Source organism: Podarcis melisellensis, assembly GCF_964234715.1.
Source record: "Podarcis melisellensis genome assembly, chromosome: 11".
Taxonomy (NCBI): Eukaryota; Metazoa; Chordata; class Lepidosauria; order Squamata; family Lacertidae; genus Podarcis; species Podarcis melisellensis.
This window is the reverse complement of record NC_138543.1, coordinates 6,524,966-6,547,316: the sequence shown is the minus strand read 5'-3', so window position 1 is coordinate 6,547,316 and position 22,351 is coordinate 6,524,966. Positions and strand designations below refer to the sequence as shown.

At 41.0% G+C, this 22,351-nt stretch overlaps 1 protein-coding gene across 2 annotated transcripts in view; it reads left to right on the top strand.

The window, feature by feature from the left end:
• The window catches only part of FRMD3 (FERM domain containing 3), a 124,909-nt gene that overhangs the window by 49,000 nt on the left and 53,558 nt on the right, over window positions 1-22,351 (top strand). For both annotated transcript variants that reach the window (XM_081930593.1, XM_081930592.1), the window contains exons 2-3: window positions 6,587-6,691; window positions 17,447-17,489. In XM_081930593.1, the coding sequence (XP_081786719.1) occupies window positions 6,587-6,691; window positions 17,447-17,489 (148 nt within the window). The remainder of the gene's footprint in view (window positions 1-6,586; window positions 6,692-17,446; window positions 17,490-22,351) is intronic.

Genomic DNA, 22,351 nt, shown 5'->3' with positions numbered 1-22,351 from the left:
CAATGTAGACTGGGACAGACATGTGAACATGTGGGCTAGGAAGAGCACATATTTGTTTGAGACTGTCCTGCCACGTGATGCCCCAAATCTTCCTGACACATATTTGCTCCTGGCGGGTTTATGTTGTCCATGACTCACTTCCATAAAGCAGTGTGCTCAACACACACACCTGGTAGACCTTCATCTTGGTATTGGTCATTAGCATCACATTATTGTGTACTCTTTTCAAGAGGCAAGCCATTTCCTTAGCTGCCTTACTAATACTACCCAGCTCAGTGTCAGTAGAAAGGTTGCTGGTTATGGTGGAGCCCAGGCAGACAAAATTGTCTACCACCTCAAGTATGTGGTCAGCAATGCTGATGCTGGTGATGGCCTGACCAAAAATGTTGGTCTTCATCAGGCTGATGGGGAGGCCAAACTCCATTCAGCTTTGGACAAAATGGTTGATGAGGCTCTACAGAGCTTCCTCAAAGTGCACTATCAAGGCTGCATCTAGTTAAAACATAAACATCTAATTAAGGAACGTAACATCCATAACAAGTAGTCAGTGTATACAGAATGCTCATACCTAAGTCTTCTTCTTCACAACCATGCTAACTCCTTTACATATGCTTTCTTTAACTTTCTCATTGCATTTCCTCTGTCTCTTGCAGCCACTGTCTTTTTCAAAGCCCCTAATGGGACAATGCCTTTTAGGCCAACCATTGTTTACCTGTCACTCACTGTAACTCAGCCCAACATTCCATTCCTCTTGTGTCTCATTCTTCTGCCCACTCTTCTGCCACAGAGTCCTTATCCCATTGACAGTTCCCTTGAGGGTCCCCCCCCCCCCCCCCGATTTCACCTGCAGGCTCTTCTCATTAAAAGTTGACTGGGACATAGTTTGAGTTTCCCCTTCCTCTCTATCCTTCATTATATCAACTGAAACTCCAATCATTCTCCTTGGGCCCCTTAATCATATTCACAATTTAATACATCAAAGCCAGAGCAAAGCTGTTACTTTGTACTGTGGGGAACTGTTGGTCCTTAACGGGTTTCCCGAACATTTTCTTTTCTACTGTCCATTGTACAACCAGCTATGCAAAGTAAGTAAGCAAGCAAGCAAGCAAGCAAGCAAGCTTTGGCCCTTTTTTTCATTTTAACACAGAACTGAGTTTCTTAACATTAAAGGTAAAGGGACCCCTAACCATTAGGTCCAGTTGTGGATGACTCTGGGGTTGCGCGCTCATCTCGCTTTATTGGCCGAGGGAGCTGGCGTACAGCTTCCGGGTCATGTGGCCAGCAGGACTAAGCCGCTTCTGGCGAACCAGAGCAGCGCACAGAAATGCCGTTTACCTTCCCACTGGAGCGATACCTATTTATCTACTTGCACTTTGACATGCTTTCGAACTGCTAGGTTGGCAGGAGCAAGGACCAAGCAATGGGAGCTCACCCCGTCACGGGGATTCAAACCGCCGACCTTCTGATCGTCAAGTCCTAGACTCTGTGGTTTAACCCGCAGCGCCACCCGTGTTTCTTAACATTGCAACCATACTAAAATAGACTGCAGAAAGTGTGATCCAGAGCGCCTAGTCAAGATTCAAAGGACATAGGAATGCAATGCAGACATTTCATCCTTCCTCGTCTTCTGTTGAACAACAGCACCCCTCACCATGCAGCAGCTTGGGAGAGTTTCAAAATTTGTTGTAGGGCATATGGATCTGTTGTTTGGTGAACAAGCTGAAAGCCTAATTGTGCTCATGCATGCATCTGCATTATGCCTAAAGCGTTTGCCGGAAAGGTGTCATTCTGACATTTTAATAAACAATAGTGTCTGAAGCTGCGATTCCTATTTAACCTGGGAATTAGCTCCATTAAATTCAATGGGACTTTCTTCTGAGTAGATTGATATGCACTTTATCTGCATATGTTCAGATGATGAAGAAGCTCAACTAAAGATACTTTTTGCTGCTGAGCTAACTATATCATCCGTTTTAAGTGGACTGGGTTTTGTGCACACTGCGTTATAATGAAGAGCTTCATTCTGACTGGATTTGAATTAGAACTCTTAAGAGTTCTACTTCCCTTCTTTGTTTAATGAGGAAGGCTCTCTTTACTTTCATGCCTCTCCCTCTTCGCCAATCCCTCTTTCATTTTATAGGAATGTAGGAAACTGCCTTCTGCGGAGTCAGTCTCTTGGTTCTTCTCGCTCACTGTCATCTACATTACTGACAGCATCTCTCCAGGGTTTTGGACAAGGGTTCCCAGCCCTAGCTGGATGATTTAAAAATGTATTTTCTGAATTGGAAGCGTTCCTTTAAAATTGTACAGCTCAACTCCAACATGGGAAATAAAGGAATTATTTCTCTATTATTGATTTGTAGATGCAAATCTATGAGATGAGGCACTTTGTTGTGGGAAGAAACTGTATATACCTCATATACTTTCAGAGCAGTCTCCCGAGGAATGACGCATTAGGAAAAAAAATCCGTATTTTTTCCAAGCTGCCTCATGAGGGATGACACTTTAGAACAAACACACAGCCATTTCCTTTTTAAGTTAGCAACATTAAATTGACTGCAAGTCGGTGAAGAAGACAATACAAAAATGAGCTGAACATAGGTCCTATGTGACATGAGGAACATCTTTTCATTTATGCTGGGAGTAAAAACGGTATATCCCCCCCCCAAGTGAACAGGTTTACCATGCCAAGCAAATCTCAATCGTCCCGCCTTTACATCTGTGAAAAGCTCCTACCCATTCACTGCCATGGGACAAAAATATTTTGTTTTCTTTGGCATTAAATTCACTAAGCAGCATTTCAAGGTTGGGCTGTTTACTATAATATGCGAGGCGAAATGAGGAACATGAGGCCCACCAGATTTTGCTGGATAAAAAATCTCTGTCCATAAGCTGTGTTGGTTGAGACTGATGGAGTTCAGTAACATCTGAAGGGCTAAAGGTTCCTTTATTCCTGATCTAGGGGAACCAAAGGAAATGTATAGAAGGGGTTTTACAAAGAGACTCTAAGTTTGTAAAAGTTTTCTCTTGTGCAAAATCGTGGTGTTGTTTTTTCAAAGCAAGCTTTGAAAGTTCAAAACAAGCTCTGAAAGTAGGATTTAGTCAATGACCTGGTGACCATAGAAATGGAAGAGAACCAATGGCTTGGTTTTATGGAATTATTCACTTAGGAATAGTCTCACTCAACTGACTCAGTGAGATTATTCAAGAAATGCAATTAACCCGTCTGCCTCTACTGCTCCCATTTGTAAACATGTATCTCACGGGAAATTGGTGAGGAGCAGATGTTAGGGGTCATCTATTGGCATTACTTGAAATGGTGATCTATAACTGAAATTGCCTGTGTGCTTATGAACCTCTGGGAAAACATATTTCAGCTCACCCTTTAATTATATTTGCTTGGAAGCATGCTGTATTTTAATCCTAAGCTGAAGTAATGTAAATGTAAATGCAAAAGAAATGACTTCATATTGTAATGGACGTAAAGGTGACTCTGAATAACAGTTTCCATAAAGCAGATTAAAAACTTTTATCTCTGAACACTTTCTAACAAAAGAGAGAGAGGAAATTTAATAATAGCTATCCAAAGAAGAAAACATTTCTTACTTTCACTCTCTCCCTGTGGCTCAATATTGGTGATTTTTGCTTTAGAGCTAAGGTTCTCAAATGTTCTGAGGAGGGGTCCAGTGAGTGGTCTTAGAACACAAGATGCTGTAGCATTACAGAAGCTAATCAAGTATGGATCTGCTTAATAATCCTAGATGGAGTCTATTGAGAGCTGATGTAGATGTATACATACCTACATGTATCTACCATATATTCTGGAAAGTTGTTTGTTCTCTGGGAATTTGAATGCTTTTTGAGATATTTCCACCCAATTTGACATGAGGGTTGCTGTGGTGGTTTGGGGCTGGATTGTGGGTCAGGAGTTCCTTGGGTCAGGCTGGATCCCTGGATCTGGTGGTTGGACTGTGCACAGCCATAAAACTAACAGAGTGTAGTGTTTATTTCTAAATCTCAATTTTTAAAAATTTATTTCTGGTTCCTTAGAATTGCTGGCCAACACTGTGTACTGTTTCAGCTAGTCTATTGTGTGTTTGGGAAAGTTTCTTGATTGCCTTTTTGCTACGCATTTGGACACCATTTTGCGTGGTGATGCCTGAGATCAAGGAGCAGTTTTTAATCATGTACCATTTTGAACCAAGGTGGTAGACTGAACCTTTTAAAACTGCACTGATTTTAACTACCGATTTCAAAATTGCACAGTTTTCTTTGTTTGTTTCTTATAATTTCAGAGCAACACCAGGTATAAGGCTGCTCATTTTAGAAATACTTTTTAAAAACTGCTGCTGTGGAGAACTTCCTAAGTTAAGAAAGATGTACATACGGTACCTTACTGTTGGGTTGAAATAACGACAGACAGGTAGCGAGCGTCATCTGGGAGGCACCTCTCGAGCATGTCTCGGGGAGTCCCTTTTATTGAATATTACAGCATTGCCACGTATGTGCTTGTTGCTGATTGGTTAACACAAATACAATACAAGGGTTGCATATAAGCATTAATCACCAATAGATTAAAGGGTGGGAAAGGGAACACAGAATTGGACAGGCGTGAAAACCTCCTTATTAAACTTTTACTAGTGATTGATATAGCATTCATCCGTAGATGTGATCAACTATGCATTAAGAACGGGTCAGGTACAATGTTTTCCTGAACTCAATATGAACTGAACATTCTAAGGTGGTGAGTGAATGTCTTAGTATTAGAATGGTTTGTGCAGCATTATGTACAGAAGCGAAGCTTAGGAGCAAGACTTCCCATCAGGCCACAGTCATGTGCAAGACTTCCCATCAGGCCACAGTCATGTGTAGAATCATAGCATTCCATCACCTTACCAAGGGAGTTTGAACATCTACTAAGTAGCTTGGATGTGGCTATGACTTTGTGAAGAAAGGTTTTCCAGTCTTTGCTTCACTCTGCTTTTTCCCTCCTCACCATCCGTATACTGTGGTTGCTGCTAGTGATCCTTGTTTGTCATGATCATCTCTTGTGTCTGACAGAGTACCAGACAGGCAGCTCACATAGCAGTTCCTCACAGGGCAGCACTGTATGGCCCGATGACAACTCTGCTGCTGAGGAATTGGGGTGCTTGGTTGCCTGCCACAAGCAACCAGACATGGGTTAAATGCCAAAGCTCATATAGCTCTTCAAATGCGTACTTGAGCAGGGGCAGCCAGTATGTTGTCCTCTTGATGTTGTTGGACTATAGCTGCATTGGCCTATTGGTCGCCACCCCCATCGTTCTGCCTGGACGCTGAGGTCCAGCGCCGAGGGGCTTCTGGTGGTTCCCTCATTGCGAGAAGCAAAGCTACAGGGAACCAGGCAGAGGGCCTTCTCAGTAGTGGCGCCCGCCCTGTGGAACGCCCTCCCATCAGATGTCAAAGAGATAAACAACTACCTGACATTCAGAAGACATCTTAAGGCAGCCCTGTTCAGGGAAGTTTTTAATGTGTGACATTTTAGTGCATGTTTGGTCTCTGTGGAAGCTGCCCAGAGTGGCTGGGGAAACCCAGCCAGGTGGGCGGGGTACAAATAAATTATTATTATTATTATTATTATTATGGATTATTATTATTATTGTGGCTGATGGTTCAACAAGATGATCCAAAGGGCACCATGTTGGTTACCCCTGTACTTGAGCGCAAAGGAGCTATCTGATTGCATTTCTCCCTAGCTGCTTATAGATCCTGGTACTTGTTACTGTACATACCAACTTCATTTCCACTGAATGAGATTCTCAAAATGAGTGATACTAACAAATTTGCATCTCGGTCATCGTATCTTTTGTTCAAACTTGTCTGTTGTACCTATTTAGTATAGCTTTTGGTTTAGAAGAAGAGCTTTGTTGTTGGTTTGAATAAAATGATTGCATTATTCAGCCTTTGATCAGGTACTAATTAACTCAAGTACTCTGTGTATAGGGATCAGGAAAATTGATAATCCAATAAAATGAATGGATTAGAGAGTAAATCCTTGAATGCTGTTGTTCTTGGCTTCATGCTTATCTTTTCTTTTTATTTTTTTGCAATACAAATGCCGTTTCCAGGTGTTGTGATTGAAAGACGTTTGGTTAAAAATGATATTTTCCTTCTAGGACTTTTTAGCTTCTTACCTAATTGAATAATTAGACACTTTGCTAAAATGTTTTTCACAATGCCGGATCCAACAGGCTATTCACATTCTTATGATCTTAAGCAAACACACATTCAAGCCCCTTTCAGACCTTGCCTCTGAACCCAACAAGATGGGAGGTGGAAGGGGCAGAATTAGTGTGCACAGCCGTACAATACATTCACTCTTAAAACTTTGTCATGCCTGAGAAGGACTTTAGAGAGGTGAAACTGTGGTGCTGATTGAAGGAGAGAATAGATATTTCTAATGGAATAGAATCCCCACTTCATGAAGCAACATAATTAATATATAAAGTGTGTTTAAACATTAATTTCAAAAGCTAGGCAAAATAATTATGTAGAAATAACCTACTGTATAGCCTTACTATATATATGTGTCCTTTTTCCTTTTCAGAGAGAGACCAAAGGCCAGTTTCTCATAGATCATGTTTGCAATCATTACAGTTTGCTGGAGAAAGACTACTTTGGCATTCGCTATGTGGATCCTGAAAAACAGCGGGTATGTATATGAACTCTGAACAGAGTGCATTTGTCAATTTGTGTCAGGTCTGTAAAACTTCTAAGCTGGCAAGCAGAACCAAGAATTTCTTCTCATTTTCTATCTGGTCTTTCATTGCCCTAGTATAGATTCCTCAAATTCTGATGTCATAAGGGTCAGGGGTAAGTGTTAAATCCCCATTTATTGTGTTGATGAGGAATCTGCAATATACTAGGACAAGTGCAAGAGTTCTCCTGTGTGGGATGGTTAGGACCCTGCCAGTCTCTGAGCTGAGATACATACTACAGTTGCCATGGGGATCAGTATCCCTGTGGTGGCGGTAATGTGTAGCCTAGCTGTATCTCTTCCCTGTTGCTCTGTCAACCCTTCTTATAGCATGACCAGGGGAGCCACAAATGTAGAAGCTGAAGATCCACAGATCCACTTCCACATTATGCCACAGCATTTTGATGCTAGCCTTTTCATGGTCTGGAACATACTGTATATAAACAGTGCCGGATTTACGTACAAGCTAAACAAGCTATAGCTTAGGGCCCCACTCTCTCCCCCCCTATTTCAGTTCAACAATTACTTTGATAAAATACATATTTTGTTATGTGCAAATGGCTTTAGATACCTATTAGGTCCATAAATTACCATATAGCATATATTCAACACAAAAAACAGTGACAATTTGTTGTTGACAAAGGACAGCTGGACATATAAAGGGCCCCATTACCTTCAGTAGCTTAGAGCCTCCTATATAAATATAGGAGTCTTATTATTATTGTTTTCACTATAGTTCATACCGTTAGAGCCACATTGGTATTTGGGTACCTTGAAACTAAGATAATGATTTAAAAATAGACATTCAAAGAATTAGTGAATTAAAGAATTTAAGTTTTGCATATTGCTCCACATTTTAAATCAAATCATTCCCTCCCCACTCCTCTGGGTTAATCTTCTTAGATTATAATAGTGGGGTTATGAATATATAAGTTGTGTTCTGAGAAGCTACATCCTAGAAGCTTGCAAATGTAATGCAAGATTTGTGACTGCAAATAAATCACAGGAACAATAAGGCTGGAAGATGCGGCTGGCAAGTGGCTGTTGCAAATCTTCAACTTGCAAACAATAGAATCCTTAGAAAAGCTCTCAAAGCCTTTTTCAAAACTATAAATCTTCCAGCAAAGGAAGCCTCCTAGTTTAAAATTATAACAATGGGAGCTATTTACCAGTGACCTCAGTAAATGACTATTAATATTGTGTATTAATAGGCAAACATTTAGTTTTATACTGTGTGAGTGGGAAAATTCTAACTGAGTGTTACTGTTGTGCATCACAGAAGTTGATGCACCCTTCCTGCTAAGGATTTGAAATAGCAATAGAAAAACTCCATCTTCTCATGCTTAACATCCTATTCATTTTAAATGAAGAAATAAAATTACTTCAATTTTTAGTGATTTTCCAAAAGTCCATTTTTAAATCTTCTGTATGGGGTTTTGACGTCCATTACATCTGTCAACCTCAAACCCTAACACATATCAATCACTGCTAGTTGGAAACACTTTTTACCTCCCCGCCTTGGGAAATGAACTTAAGAGGTTTCCACGTGTGGACTTCGTCACTTGGTTTTGCATATATTATGCGCTTAAATTCCCATTGTATGTTGAACACTATATTAACTACTCTTTGGAATTGTATATTTTACCACTGTAAGCAGCTTTGAGACCGACATGGTGAAAGTGGGATATAAATCTGTAAACAGATGAATAAAGATAACATTAGGAATGCATTATTCTGTTTTAAAAAATAGACAAAAATACATTGAGCTATGGCAATGGCTATGCATATTGGGTTGAAAGCAATATGCTTGTCAAGATGCTTCAGAGACCCCCATGCCAATAAACATTATAAATAATACATGGAGATGTGCTTGCATGCTTTAGGTGACAAAGACTCATATCTCTTGCCTTCCTTTAAATGATCACTACAGAAGCAACAGGTGATATTCTTGAGATGAATGGCAAATTTAAAAACAGATTTTTAAACACATTGGTAGTGTCTCCTGAGGCTACTAAAGTTTTTTGCTGGTTCAGTAGTTTGATGCTCCCGCTGGCCTGCCCACCGTCTCTGATTTCTGCTGCCTGAGTTTTGCATACAACCGAGTTTGCTTAATTGCAGTCTGTGCAGCTGCTTCTGCTTCCAGAACCATGTGGCTTAAACTCAGATTTATTGCTCGTATTAAAGGACTCATCATGTTTATGAGTGCATTACTTGTTTGCTGAATTGCACAAAAGTCAAGGATCTTCAAATGGAAGAGCTAACAAGCACACTTGGTTGGATAGCATTGCCTCCCAATAATATTTTTATATCATTGGCAACATTTATTCTTTGAATTGATTTCTGTCAGAGCTTTATTTCTCGCCCAGTTTGCCTCTTTTTTCTTACAGTTTGTCCTTTTTCCCTTATGAAATTCATACAAAAGAATGTCTTGGTTTGGAGTAAAATTGACAATAACCCCTACAGAATTATGCACATAGGAGCCCAGGAAAATAATCCTTTGCACTGTTGCACTGACTGGTAATAACTTGGACAACTTGCTTTCTCACCTGTACAGCTGACCGCAAAACAGCTTACAATGTGAAAAGTATTTGTTTGTGACCTATATTAAAGCTCATCTGGACCAAACCTTTTGGAGGGATAGCTTTTGAATTTATGTAGTCAACTGATGCGTTATCTGCTTTTACGCAGCAGTTGTGGCACTGTTAAGGATGAAATGACAGCATGTGCAATTTTCCCAAACCAGTAATTTTGGAAGACTCCTGCAGAGTCGCTAGAAGGAAGAAAGGAGAATAGTCTGCAGAAAACAGAAGTGAGAACACCGGATTTCTGTCTATGAGCAAACAATCTTACTTCTTTTACCAGTTTCCCAAGTGAAAAGAACACCTACAAATTGTAGCCACAAAGGAAGTGCTACCTGGAATTGTAGGCTATCACAATGGGCACCATGTAGAAGATTCTCTCTCTCCCTCGCCCCAAATTTCACTTGTAGTTTGTATTTGCTTGGGCCATCACTTTGCCAGATTGGTTAGTAGTTGAGGATGACTTTAGCAATTCTAAAGAAATTTTTAAAGTAAACATCTAAAAAAAATGTCCTGTGGTTAAGGTAACCATTTACATGTGTCCCTCCAAAAAAAAAAGAGGCAGGGGGAGAGAAAGGAAGAAAGGAAGGACAGAATGAAAGAAATCACCAAAAAGGAGGAAGAAAGAGGGCACAGACTAATATAAAATTTGCATATGCTGATTTATTTGTATAGATGCAAATTCAGAAAGCATTGCTTTAGAAGGCATGTAGTTTAAACATAAATACAAGGCATCTCACTGTAGCAGGAAACACTGCAACTAGGAGGTGTGTGTTGTGCCTGTTCAGTCTGCTGTCCAAACGCTAACTGTGAATGGGGAACTTCAAAGCCTGGTCTCCTTTTTATGATTCTTTGTCCTGAAACTGAACTTGGAGCAGCTGACCCCAAAATAGAGGTGTGTCCTCTGTAAAGTAGGTCACATGGTCTTCCAAACAAAGACCAATATTTTTCTGGACCAGAGCCTTCATATATTAGAAGTGGGTTCTGGTCCATGATGGCCTATGCTACAATACATCTATTCATATCTAAGAGGCTATAAGACTCTGTTTAAATTAGGGGTGGGAAACCAGTGGTCTTGCAGGTGCTGTTGGACTGCATGTCCTATCAGCCACAGCTAGCATGATGAGAGCTATAGTTGAGCAACTGTATATATGTGTGTGTGTGTTTCTGTTGAAAGGGCACAATGCAAAGCAGATTGTGAGTGGCATTGCCTGTGAGTAATGCTGGCAATATTTCAAGTAAGTCTGGCAGTAATAAACAAGACTTTTAAATATTTAGTTCCCACCAAGTGGCAAATCTATTATGATGGCTGTTAAGTTGGTACGCTGGGATTTCCTTGCTTCTATAATGCACCCTCTCATGGCTTAAAGCATGTTTCGCTTCTGAAAAATAGTGCTAGTATTTCTGCATAGTTTCCGCATTCCTGGGTCTAGGGAACATTTTGAAATTCAGTTTATTTTGTGTTTTCTAATTTGGAGGTGGGTAGCACTCTTAGATGTACAGAAACCTCTTTAGGTACTTAGCTATGTTTAGAGCTTTACAAAGAAAGCAAACAAATTTTCTGACTGCATGAAATGACAGGAACAATACAATTTTAAAGAATTTTAAAAGCCATTCCATTTAATCCCAGCAAATCTTAAGACTTAAGACTTAAGTCTATCTCATTGTTTGCAGTTGTAGCAAACCTTCCTGAAACAACTACCCCACCCCATTTTATTTAACTGAATACTGAAACAAATCATTCAGCACTGCAACATTCTGGCACTTCGAAATTTATTTAATATAGAACTTGTGTCTTTGAAAATGAAACATGAATGGAAGGTTAAGTAATGCAGGGTTTTTTTTACTATATTTGTTATCTTCATCTGATTCATGCCACACAGCACCTTTTGCATAACGCCAAAGCACATTTGGGACATACTGCACTGACAATGCAGAATTCTCCGGAGGTGTCAACAAAACTGTAGATGTGGCGACTGAGCAGAAACCGTATACCTGGATTTTCTGCAAGCTTTTACAGAGTTATGTACTCCCCTTGTACCCTGTGGGTTAGGCTGATTATGGGCCCTCAGTGAAGTGTTTCTTCTGCCAAGGGTGGCTGTTCTGCTGGCAGACATTGTTGTATTTCACCACAGACCATGCAGGTGTTCAGCTGAACCAACCACTATGCATCTTTAGTCACTCATCCTGTATCTAGTAATCCAGTTGTCTAAATCATGCTGAACATCAGGAAGAACTTTCTGACAGTCAGAGCTGTTTGACAGTGGAATGGAACCTCTTGGTTGTGCTTCGAGGCCCCCAAGCCATTCCCCTGAAAATAACTTCACACTGACATGTAATTTTAGTTTAAATTATTGGGCGAAATTTAGGCCACAACTTTATTGATTACAGCAAAGTGAGCCTTGTTGGCTTAGGCATTGGCAACAGGCTATAACTGACTCCTGCCTCTCTGGCTGGAAGTCTGAAAGGGTAAACACCAAACGAGGGAGCAACATCGATGAAGACCAACGAAGCTCACCCTGGGGTTCCTGTGGTCCTGGCATGGCCCTAGCCCCTCAAGTGGACTTCGAACAAGATCCAGGACCCCCAGATTCCTTTACCGGAATACCCTTATTCATGGAGGGGCAGTTGATGGCTGCACCTCCCCTTCCACACACTTCAATAAGCCAATGCCTAACTGCCAAACCTTACAAAGTTGTGATGATTGCTAAGGGAGTAGGCAAAAAACAAGTGGCTATATCCAATCTGCCAAATGGAAAAAAATCCTAACCAGCCCCTGCTCCAAAGCAGGCGATCCAGTCCAAAGCAAGGCCAAAGCACCACCACCTAAAATTAGGGAGGGAGGGTGGGTGTTCGCCAGCGTTATGCAAGTTCCTCCAGTTACTCTGCACTGCCACTTTTATAGGCCCTAGGAATCGTGCCAACCGCCCTGGTCGGCCCAAACAGCCTGGCATGACCCTGGGGCCCAATGGTTAAAGCTTGGGCCATGCCGAGCAACAACTCTCTCAGTGGGGGTGCCTTAGGGGGTCCGCGTGCAACCAGGACCCTCATTAAGGAGGATCCCATTAGGTTGTGGACCCTCCCTCGTTAGAGATTTTTAAGCAGAGATTGGCTGGCCATCTGTCTTGTGTGCTTTAGTTGAGATTCCTGTATTGCAGAGAGATGACCCTTGGAAGATAAGCCTCCCAACTGTACAATTCTATGATTCTGTGATTCTATATCCAGCTACAGTTCAGCTAGGAAATTCTCACTCCCCATTCTCTTAAGGGAGAAGTGGTAACATACTGTATCTCTATCTCACCTCCTTATTGAAAGGAGAGATGAAGCCATGTTCAGCCTCACTGCTACCCCCTAAAAACTAGGAAGAAACAACTTCTACAAAACAAATACATTTTAATTGAAATGAGCCTATCTATTATGGGATATGAAATGGGTCCTCTTATGAATAATAACAGGTGAGAAGACAGGATTAAACAACAGTGATGATAAAGCAGGAAAACAAATAGAAGATCTATTTTAGGGGGTCTGGTGCTACTTTAAGAGACCTGTAAATTAGTGAGGTAGCAAAGCCTGGAGGTGAAACAAAATGATTCAGGAAAGTAAATTTTCAAGCAGACTCAAGATTTCCAAGAGGTTCTGCCCAAACCTGCTGTCTAGATAGCAAAATGGCAGATGATATTCCACATTTGGTACACAGTGCTGCACATCAGGGACATCATTGTAATATTCACTTATATGCCAATGGAATCTAAATAGTCTGTAACCAGCCACAAAAATATCCATGTTTATCCCCCCCCCCCCAATTAGTTTCTGATGAGGCAACGATGATGCAGATTGTCTGTCCTAAATCATAGAATCATAGAATCATAGAGTTGGAAGAGACCACAAGGGCCATCGAGTCCAACCCCCTGCCAAGCAGGAAACACCATCAGAGCACTCCTGACATATGGTTGTCAAGCCTCTGCTTAAAGACCTCCAAAGAAGGAGACTCCACCACACTCCTTGGCAGCAAATTCCACTGTCAAACAGCTCTTACTGTCAGGAAGTTCTTCCTAATGTTTAGGTGGAATCTTCTTTCTTGTAGTTTGGATCCATTGCTCCGTGTCCGCTTCAAATCAAATCGGGACCTTATGATGATTTGAGGGACAATATTTGAAGAAGCATTTCTTCAGCATCATTTTACCTTCTAAGTATATAAGAGACGGGAACAACCTAAAGTATGGCTAATTTAGATGCCGAGATATCATATAAAGGCACATACGGAGAAGTGGCCATTTGACAATATTGTTAAATCATACTTGGGTTTTTCTCCCTTTAAATGTATTTTGAGCTTTGTGAAATGACCTTTCCAACACGGACACTTTCTTTGCCGTGGAGCCATGCATAACATATAGGCCTACTCAGCATTGTGGATAATCATCCAGAGGGCACCTGGCCTGGGAAATGGCGACTCAGGGACATCGAAATGCTGATCCAGGATTAATACAGTGCTTAGAAAGTGAAGAACATTACAGGTCAGCGCACAGCAAGCAATGGGATACCATATTGCAGGTGCTGTTGCCTCCCTAGCAAAAGAAGATAGAGAGGTCACATTGCTTTAGCAATTAAAAAATACTTCTCTAAATATTTTCAGTCTGACACCTTCACAGATATTGAAATTAGCTCATAATAATGTATTTATGCTGTTTGATTTTGTCCACTCTGACCATAAACACCATGGTTAATTAATTGAGCCAGGATGCAAACTTGACATTTTCAAATCACTTCAGCATGTGAAGGTTTTGGTTCCGTGCTTGTTAATATAGCAGATACTGTATTGATCCCTGTCAGAGATACTCATTTTCACCTTTTACATTTGTTGCTATAATTTAATTAAATTCTAATAATTTAATTTGCCTGCTCATGCATTTCAATTTTGTTAAATTTGTATTTGAAGAAGAGATGAGTGCAGATTGATAGTAGGAAGAAACTTCATAGGGGTGAATTAATAAGCATTTTAATGAATTATTAAGTGATAGAAAGATTCCAGCTTTTTATCACATACCCCAGAAGCAAAATTCCAGCTTCTCTGGGACAGTTGTAATAAATAATAAGTGAAATGAATATAACCTCTTTTGCCAGAAGCTAGAACAAAAGAGGACAGATTGCAGTGGTTGAGTGTTGGACGAGGGCGTCCCAGCTTTGAATCAATGCCAAGCCTCATAGTTTGCTGGGTGATCTTGGTCACAAGCCTAATCCAGAAATCCCTAAATATTTTCACCTGGGAGCTCATCTGGAGATCTGTGAAGCTATTGTGTGCACTGCCACAAAATGGTTGCCATGGGGAGCTTGTCTAGTGACAAAGTGATGGCCTAGCAAGTAGTCACGAAATGCAAATAACTTGTCCATGAAATTCAGTACCAGGCAGAGGTTGGGTCTGAGTTCCAAATACCAAACCACTATCCTCTCACCAGTGCATAACAAACTAAGCATTTTGCAAAAGGAAAATTGGTGGTGCTCAGAGAAACACAACCACACATATGCACCTCAAAACCAACTGACAAAATATCCAAAAAAAACCTTCAAAAAAACCCCAAATGCCTGCCACCTTCTCCCCCCTCACTGCCTCCTAGCACATCTGGCAGTTTTAGCTGCCCTGTCCTCTTCCAGCCTATGAAAGATGGCTCTGGGTCTACGTGGCAACCAGAAACACTCTGTGGAAAAGAATGGAAGAGGCTGTCATGGCTGGAGGCCTGCTCTTCACTTTCCAGTGAGCATAGTCATTGCACAAGGTAAAAAGGAGCGTCTCCTCCCCCATCATTCTGCCCAGACACTGAGGTCCAGTACCAAGGGCCTTCTGGTGGTTCCCTCACTGCAAGAAGCAAAGCTACAGGGAACCAGGCAGAGGGCCTTCTCGGTGGTGGCACCCGCCCTGTGGAATGCCCTCCCATCAGATGTCGAAGAGATAAACAACTACCTGACTTTTAGAAGACATCTGAAGGCAGCCCTGTTTAGGGAAGCTTTTAATGTTTAATAGACTATTGTATTTTAATATTCTGTTGGAAGCCGCCCAGAGTGGCTGGGAAAACCCAGCCAGATGGGCAGGGTATAAATAATAAATTATATTCTATATTATATATAAAAAACACAGGAGCTCCAGGCACCCTCCATCTTGTTTTGATTTTTTAAAAGGAGTTTTTGGTGTCAGTTTTTAAATTTTTCAATAAAGTTTTTTTTGGGGGGGAGGAGTGACAGAGGGCCTTGATGGGCAACAAGGAGATGGTTGGGGGTGGGGGCATCATGGCATTGCGTTGGGGATCCTAATCTATTTCACAAGGTTAGATGAAATAGGTGAGAAGAGAACCATCCATGCTGCCCTGAAGCTTCTTTGAGGGAAAAACAGTAACAAATGCAATGATAATAGAAATGTTCTAAGTGGATCATGCAAAAATTGTTCTTTGCTCACATTCCTTTGGACTCACTCCTGACATGCACAGTGTTTTGCAGAATGGTCTGCAGTTCCTGCTGTTGCTGACTATTAGCCTTGCTGGCTGGGGTTGATGGGAGCTGCAAGCCAGAAATCTGGAGGGCATTGCATTAACTACGCTGGCGTATTTGATTATGTCTGTGGTTGTATGAGGCAGCTATTTTTTTTACCTGGCTTTCAGCGGAAAGCAGACCTCTTTAGACATGGCTTTGTGAAATCTAATCACCAACATTATTACCATCAGCAAATTTTTATTTGTTTGTTTGTACGCTTATGCTAAAACTTCAGTTTCCTTTGTGAACAATTTACAATCTGTCTGACTTTCTGGAAATGCATAGTTGGTGGGAATTTGCAGTATATATATATAAGCAATTTTAAGAATTATATTTCTTTTTCATGCAGTGTAAATATAGCACACTTACCTTTTTAAATTAAATATTTGTCTTTTGAAAATACTGCTATAAATCAGCCTTGACTAACTTTCACAGCGGGGATTTAGAAGTGACATCAAATTTAAATGGGAAAACGGTTTCCTAGTTTCCTGCTAATTTATTTTATTCTATTATTTTTATTTATTAAATTTATATGCCTCCCAAACACGTAGGTCTCAGGGCGGTTCACATGATAAAATCAGAATATACCATATTTTTCCATGCATAACACACCCCTGTGTATAAGATAAACCCTATTTTTTGGGTCTCCAAATTAAGAAAACGGGGGGGGGGTGAGATTGCCCATAGTTGTTAAGCTTTTTTGGGGGGGGATTGCCGACAATCTCTCACCCACCTCACCCTCTCCAAAGCCACCAATCTTATGCGCACTTACCGCCAGCAACCACAATTTGCTGTAGAGATACTTCTTAGCAAATATACCATATTTTTCGTTTATAAGACACCCCCATGTATAAGATGTCCCCTATTTTGGGGGACTCACCAATTGCCAATCCACCCTCAGCACTATCCGTGTATAAGATGCCTCCTAATTTTTGACATTGTTTTTTTAGGGAAAAAACCTCGTCTTATACACTGAAAAATACAGTAGTTTCTCGCTCTCATCCTAACCTCTCTTACAGGGTTATTTTTGAGGATAAAATGAGAGCGAAAGAACCTGTAAACCATTTGAGAGTTGCTTGGAGGAAGCTATGGTGTATAAGAAATAAATAATATCTAGAGGTTTAAGTTTGTTCTAAGGAGCCTTCTCTAGCTCCCTGTATTAACAAGTTGTGGGTGGTATTTACTCAGAGTAGAATAATTGAATTGACTAAGTTAGGTCCATTAATATAAATGGGTCTAATTTGTTTATCTAACTTAGTTGAATGCTACCCTATAAATATATTTCTGTTCCACTACTGAAAACCCTGCTTGCTTCATAGTTGATTCACTTCTTCCCATTCCTGTGCCCAAGGTCCAGACTTTGAACAAACATAAATACGCCCATTGTGTATACTCTTACTGCATTAGCTATGCCTTTCACGTTCAACTGATTCTTTTTCATTATCCTTCCACCAGTATAAGTATCCCTTTGAAGCTCTTTGACACAAAACACAATAGAAATCACAGCTGTTATGAAAACGGCTTGTCAGTTTATTATGACCTTGTGGCAGTAAATAAAGGTGATGTCTTTTGCAATGCTCTAACCATTTGTCTCTGCCTCTCTTTCCTTCAGCACTGGCTAGAGCCCAACAAGGCTATCTCCAAGCAAATGAAATGTAAGTGTTGATAGCTCAGTTTAAAATGTGGCGGGCTAGTTTAAAAGTGCCATGTAGTAGCATGTTTCTATCCCCTTGCCCACTGTACGAGATGGTTTCTTTATACCTGCTATACTCTTGCTGGATTTCTCGGGCCATTTTACGTGACTGTAGTCATTTTGAACCCAGATCCTGAGAAGTAACTCAGTTCATTCAGAGAGAGCTGTGAAGTGTTGAGTAAAATAAAGAAATGAGCGCCATATTTCTACCCTTTTGTTTTGGTATTCACAAATTTTATGCAAGTCCTAAAAGGGACTTACTGGGAAATATTGCCCAGTTTCATGAAAGAGCTATGCAGTTTCTGGTATAGCCCCAAAGGTGTGGCTTCCTAAAAGCATCTGATTGGCCACTGTGAGAATAGGATGTGGGATTAGGCAGGCTGCTGCCTGATCTAGCAGGCTCTTAGGTTCCAGTCCAAAACATCTGGAAGACAGCAGGCTAGAGAAGGTATATCGGATTGTGTTGTAGATTGTAAAGCAGGCTTCCTCAAATTTGGCTCTCCAGATGCTTTGAAACTACAACTCCCATCATCCCTGACCACTGGTCCTGCTAGCTAGGGATCATAGGAGTTGTAGGCCAAAAACATCTGGAGGGCCGAGGTTGAGGAAGCTGGTTGTAAAGGATAAAAGTTGTGTGATTCTATTTAAATATTTCCTTCCTTCCTTCCTTCCTTCCTTCCTTCCTTCCTTCCTTCCTTCCTTCCTTCCTTCCTTCCTTCCTTCCTTCCTTCCTTCCCTCCCTCCCTCCCTCCCTCCCTCCCTCCCTCCCTCCCTCCCTCCCTCCCTCCTAAATGGCCGCAACTACTGTCATTTGTTAGTGATTTGATATGATGCCTGAGACGAAAGCTCAGTTTGCAATATCTTAAGACTTGACTTTAGATAGTGAGATCTGCTGCTTGTTTTACTTATGTAGGTTGTTGTCAACATGGTTAATTCATGAAAAGGAGGGAAGTTCTGTCCCTTTAGTAGCATTGTACATTTTCAATAGAAGCATAAGTGATTCAGCAGCTAGCAGTGTATGACAGAATTTAGACATGTACAGTATATCAGAATGAATAAAATCGAGGTTGCAATCTTATACTCACTTAGGTAAAGGTAAAGGTACCCCTGACTGTTAGGTCCAGCTGCGGACGACTCTGGGGTTGCGGCACTCATCTCTCTCTTTAGGCCAAGGGAGCTGGCGTTTCTCCACAGACAGCTTCCGGGTCATGACTAAGCCACTTCTGGCGAACCAGAGCCGCACACGGAAATGCCGTTTACCTTCCCACTGGAGCGGTACCTATTTATCTACTTGCACTTTGACGTGCTTTCAAACTGCTAGGTGGGCAGGAGCTGGGACCGAGCAACGGGAGCTCACCCCGTGGCGGGGATTCAAACTGCCGACCTTCCGATCGGCAAGCCCTAGGCTCTGTGGTTTAGACCACAGCGCCACCCGCGTCGTATAGAATTGAACTATATATTTTTAGTTGTGCAGAGGAGTCTTCAATGCTCTCCTCATTTCCTTAAAAAGGTAAAGGTATAAACCCATAATTTTAAAACAAGGTGCACAAGAGATATAGACAACATAAGAAGGTCAATGTGTCACATATATCCATTATACAGAGGGGGGGTCTGCCCACAATTTTCCTGATGGCCTTCTAATACAGTATGATGATCTTTCTTTTAAAGAAGGTTTTCTGTTTTTAGTGGCTTTCATGAATTCTGTTTGATTAGCTATAATTTGTTGAAATTAAGTGTGAATAGATGTTATCAGTCTCTAGGTGACCCCCTCACAAAGAAACATGTGCAATCTGCTCTTAGCTTTCTGAAGGAGAAGCAAGAGTGAAGTTAAATAAGCAAACTGATAAATAAATGCCACTGTCGTAGCAAAGAGAATGATAGAACCAGAAGCGAAAGCCCATAAAGTTTAACAGAAATGTGAAATGGGAGAATATGCTTCCAAGTACTGGTGAACCCGGCTGAAAAATGGCTCTGGGTCAGAGAATATTCAAGCTTTATGGGATGCTCAAATTCATATCCTGAACCAGTTTTTTTCATATTCAGTGGCAATTCAATTCTGTTGAACATATTACGAACCCCTCTAATGTGTGGTGCCCTTGTAGGTGGGATTCCTTGTCGTTAACAGCTTGTGTCAGGCTACCATCCCAAAATACGATTGCAGTGACTCTTACTTGAGAGTAAGGAAGAGATCTTTATTTGGGGTAATATTACATGCTCAGCAGCAAGCACAAGGTCCAGAAGTCAAGACTCCAAGGTGTAAGAGCAAGACAAGAGGTTCATAACTGAATGGAAATTACAAAGATGTCCTGATAGCTTTTAAAGTTTTTAAAGATGAGGGAGGAGGAGCTCACTCATAAGACTCTCTCACCCTGTGGGTCTGAGCCCACCTACGAAGGTGATGCCTGATTCTTGGAGATAAAAATTTCCTGCCTTTCTGCCTCCAGTTCTGCCACTCCCTTCTTTGGTTCATCATCTCCCTCTGGCTGAAGTTCTCCTTTCTCCCTGATGAGGCTCTGCACTCCACAGAAGGGGTGATGGAGAGAGTTAGCAGATCTGCTTCCCCCTCTCTGACATCTTCCTTCATCCTCCCACCTTGGGTGCCATCCTCCCAGCCCTCCATCTGCTCCTTCGTCTTCCTCCTCTTCCGTCAGGGGCTACTAAGCCATGCCAGTTCTTCGCAGAGCGGAGGGGGCCCTGACATCGGCATCTTATAGGAAGCTTTTATCTTTCCCTTCCCTTTGTCTCTTGAATACTCTTGGTGCGTAAGCCAGCGAGTTATTAGCATCACTTTAAAGATGCTGCACTGAATTCATGGCATGGTGTGTAAAATCCTTTTAAACGATTATGATTATGAATCCATTTCAGCAAAAGAGCTGTGCCTCAGATGACAGAAAAGCCTGTGACAAATCTTGGGCCCTCCAGTGTACCAGCTGGGCCTTATCTGACAGATAAAGAGGCTGTTCTGAAAGGAAGGACTCACTGCTACAATAAAACTTGATTATTTATGCTTCTTTTGCATGAGAATACTTTAACCAAAACGACATCTTATTTTTCTTTTCCTGTTCCAGTTTTCCTTTTCAGTTCTTTGAGTGACTGCTAGGCAAATGGTCTGTTGCATTGTGCATATGTGTGTAATTTACTGGCCACTGCTGTTTTTCTCATGAGTCACTAACCTTTGTTTATTGTTCCATAGTCTTGTGCCACAGTGCCACATTAAAAATGGCAAAACCTTCATAATGAAGTCCACTAAACATATGCAATAGGACTACTGAACTATTGGACTATTGTCCCCTGCTATTAAAATGGCAATCCTTGCAGCACTTTCCGTCCTAGTTACAACATGCACAATTGAAAGGTCCTTTAGCACTTTAAGCAGGGTGAAGACAAGGCCATGTTCGATAATGGCTTGTGTTTGTTGAGTGTCCATAGAGAAAAGGCTATCCCAATGAGAAATTTATAGAAAAGGTTATTGCCTGTTCTGGTCAAGACCCCTGAAGACTCCAGTTTTTGTTTAAAGAGAGTATTATATTTCCCTTTATGTTATGGATGGGCAAACATTAACAAAAAAGTCTGACTGCTTTCAGCTCTTATGCCTGGCATTCACCAAAGCCAAGGCATATTCTGTGTAAAAGGTGTGAAATTCAGCCTTAGAGTTTTTGTTTTGTTTTGTTTTAGGATCCTACATTACTGTTGTTCAATGGACAAACGGAATTGATAGGTCATTTTAGTGCCTTACCCACAGTGCTGGGCAAACACTCTATATTATAGTAATATAATATAGCTACAGTATTTTAATATCTTTGGTATGCCTTTTTGCCCACAACTCATGCCAAGAAACAGATTCATCCTCAAAGCTTTCAATTTTTTAAAATTGACATGGACTTGAAAGTTTTTTTTCTACAGTGTGGTAGAGGTAAGATGGAAGTAGTTTCAGTAAACTGTGAGTTGGTTGGTTTTCATCATTTCATTACCTCAGTGAGGTAATAAGTGAATCCAGGTAGGAAATGTAGATGGACTGGTAGAACTCTTCTGTGGATTGGCTGGGATATTTGGCATGGCTTTTTCTATTGTTTGGTTTGTCCAAGTGCTTTAAGTTCTACATTCACTTCATCTGTCAGTTTCTCTGTTATTGTGCTAAATGTCCCCTCTTTAGCTTCCCTGTGCTGTTCCATTGTTCCCCAAAACTGTTGTGTATGTGCTTTCATTTCTATTACATCTAACTGAACAGATTACTGAGCTTGGATGTCTGCTTCTAGCATTGAAGAATATTTGCTTAGGGTGACAAGATGAACAATAAAAATTGATGTCCATGATGCACACAATAAGTGGTACAAATTTTGTCTTGTCTTGGCGTTGCTTGATCCTGCTTATTGTTTGAGATGCAAGACAACACTTGGGTAACTTTATGCAAACATAGGGATACTTGTGTATCGTTGAGTCTGCTGTGTTTCACATTTCATTGGTACATTAGGTTTTGGATGTCATCTAAAGATGCTCTAATGGGAAAAAACTTTATAATGGCTCTAATTGTGCCAACTGTGTGACACACATGATTACACTATTCAGATAATTTACAGTTAGATTAAGTCTATGGGATGAGCAGTGGACAAAGGTTGCCTGAGGATTGAGTGTCCTGATTTGTGCTTGAATTTCATCATATCCTTGTCCAACTAGCTTATTGCGATCTACTCCAAAAATCAGAACAAGCAGATAATATTGTGTTTGGTATGTCTACAGCAGTTTGGTTTGAGATTGAAATGAGCCCAATGATTCATTATGTATTCCCACCATTTTCTTCTATAAATCTTACACCTCAAGATGGTA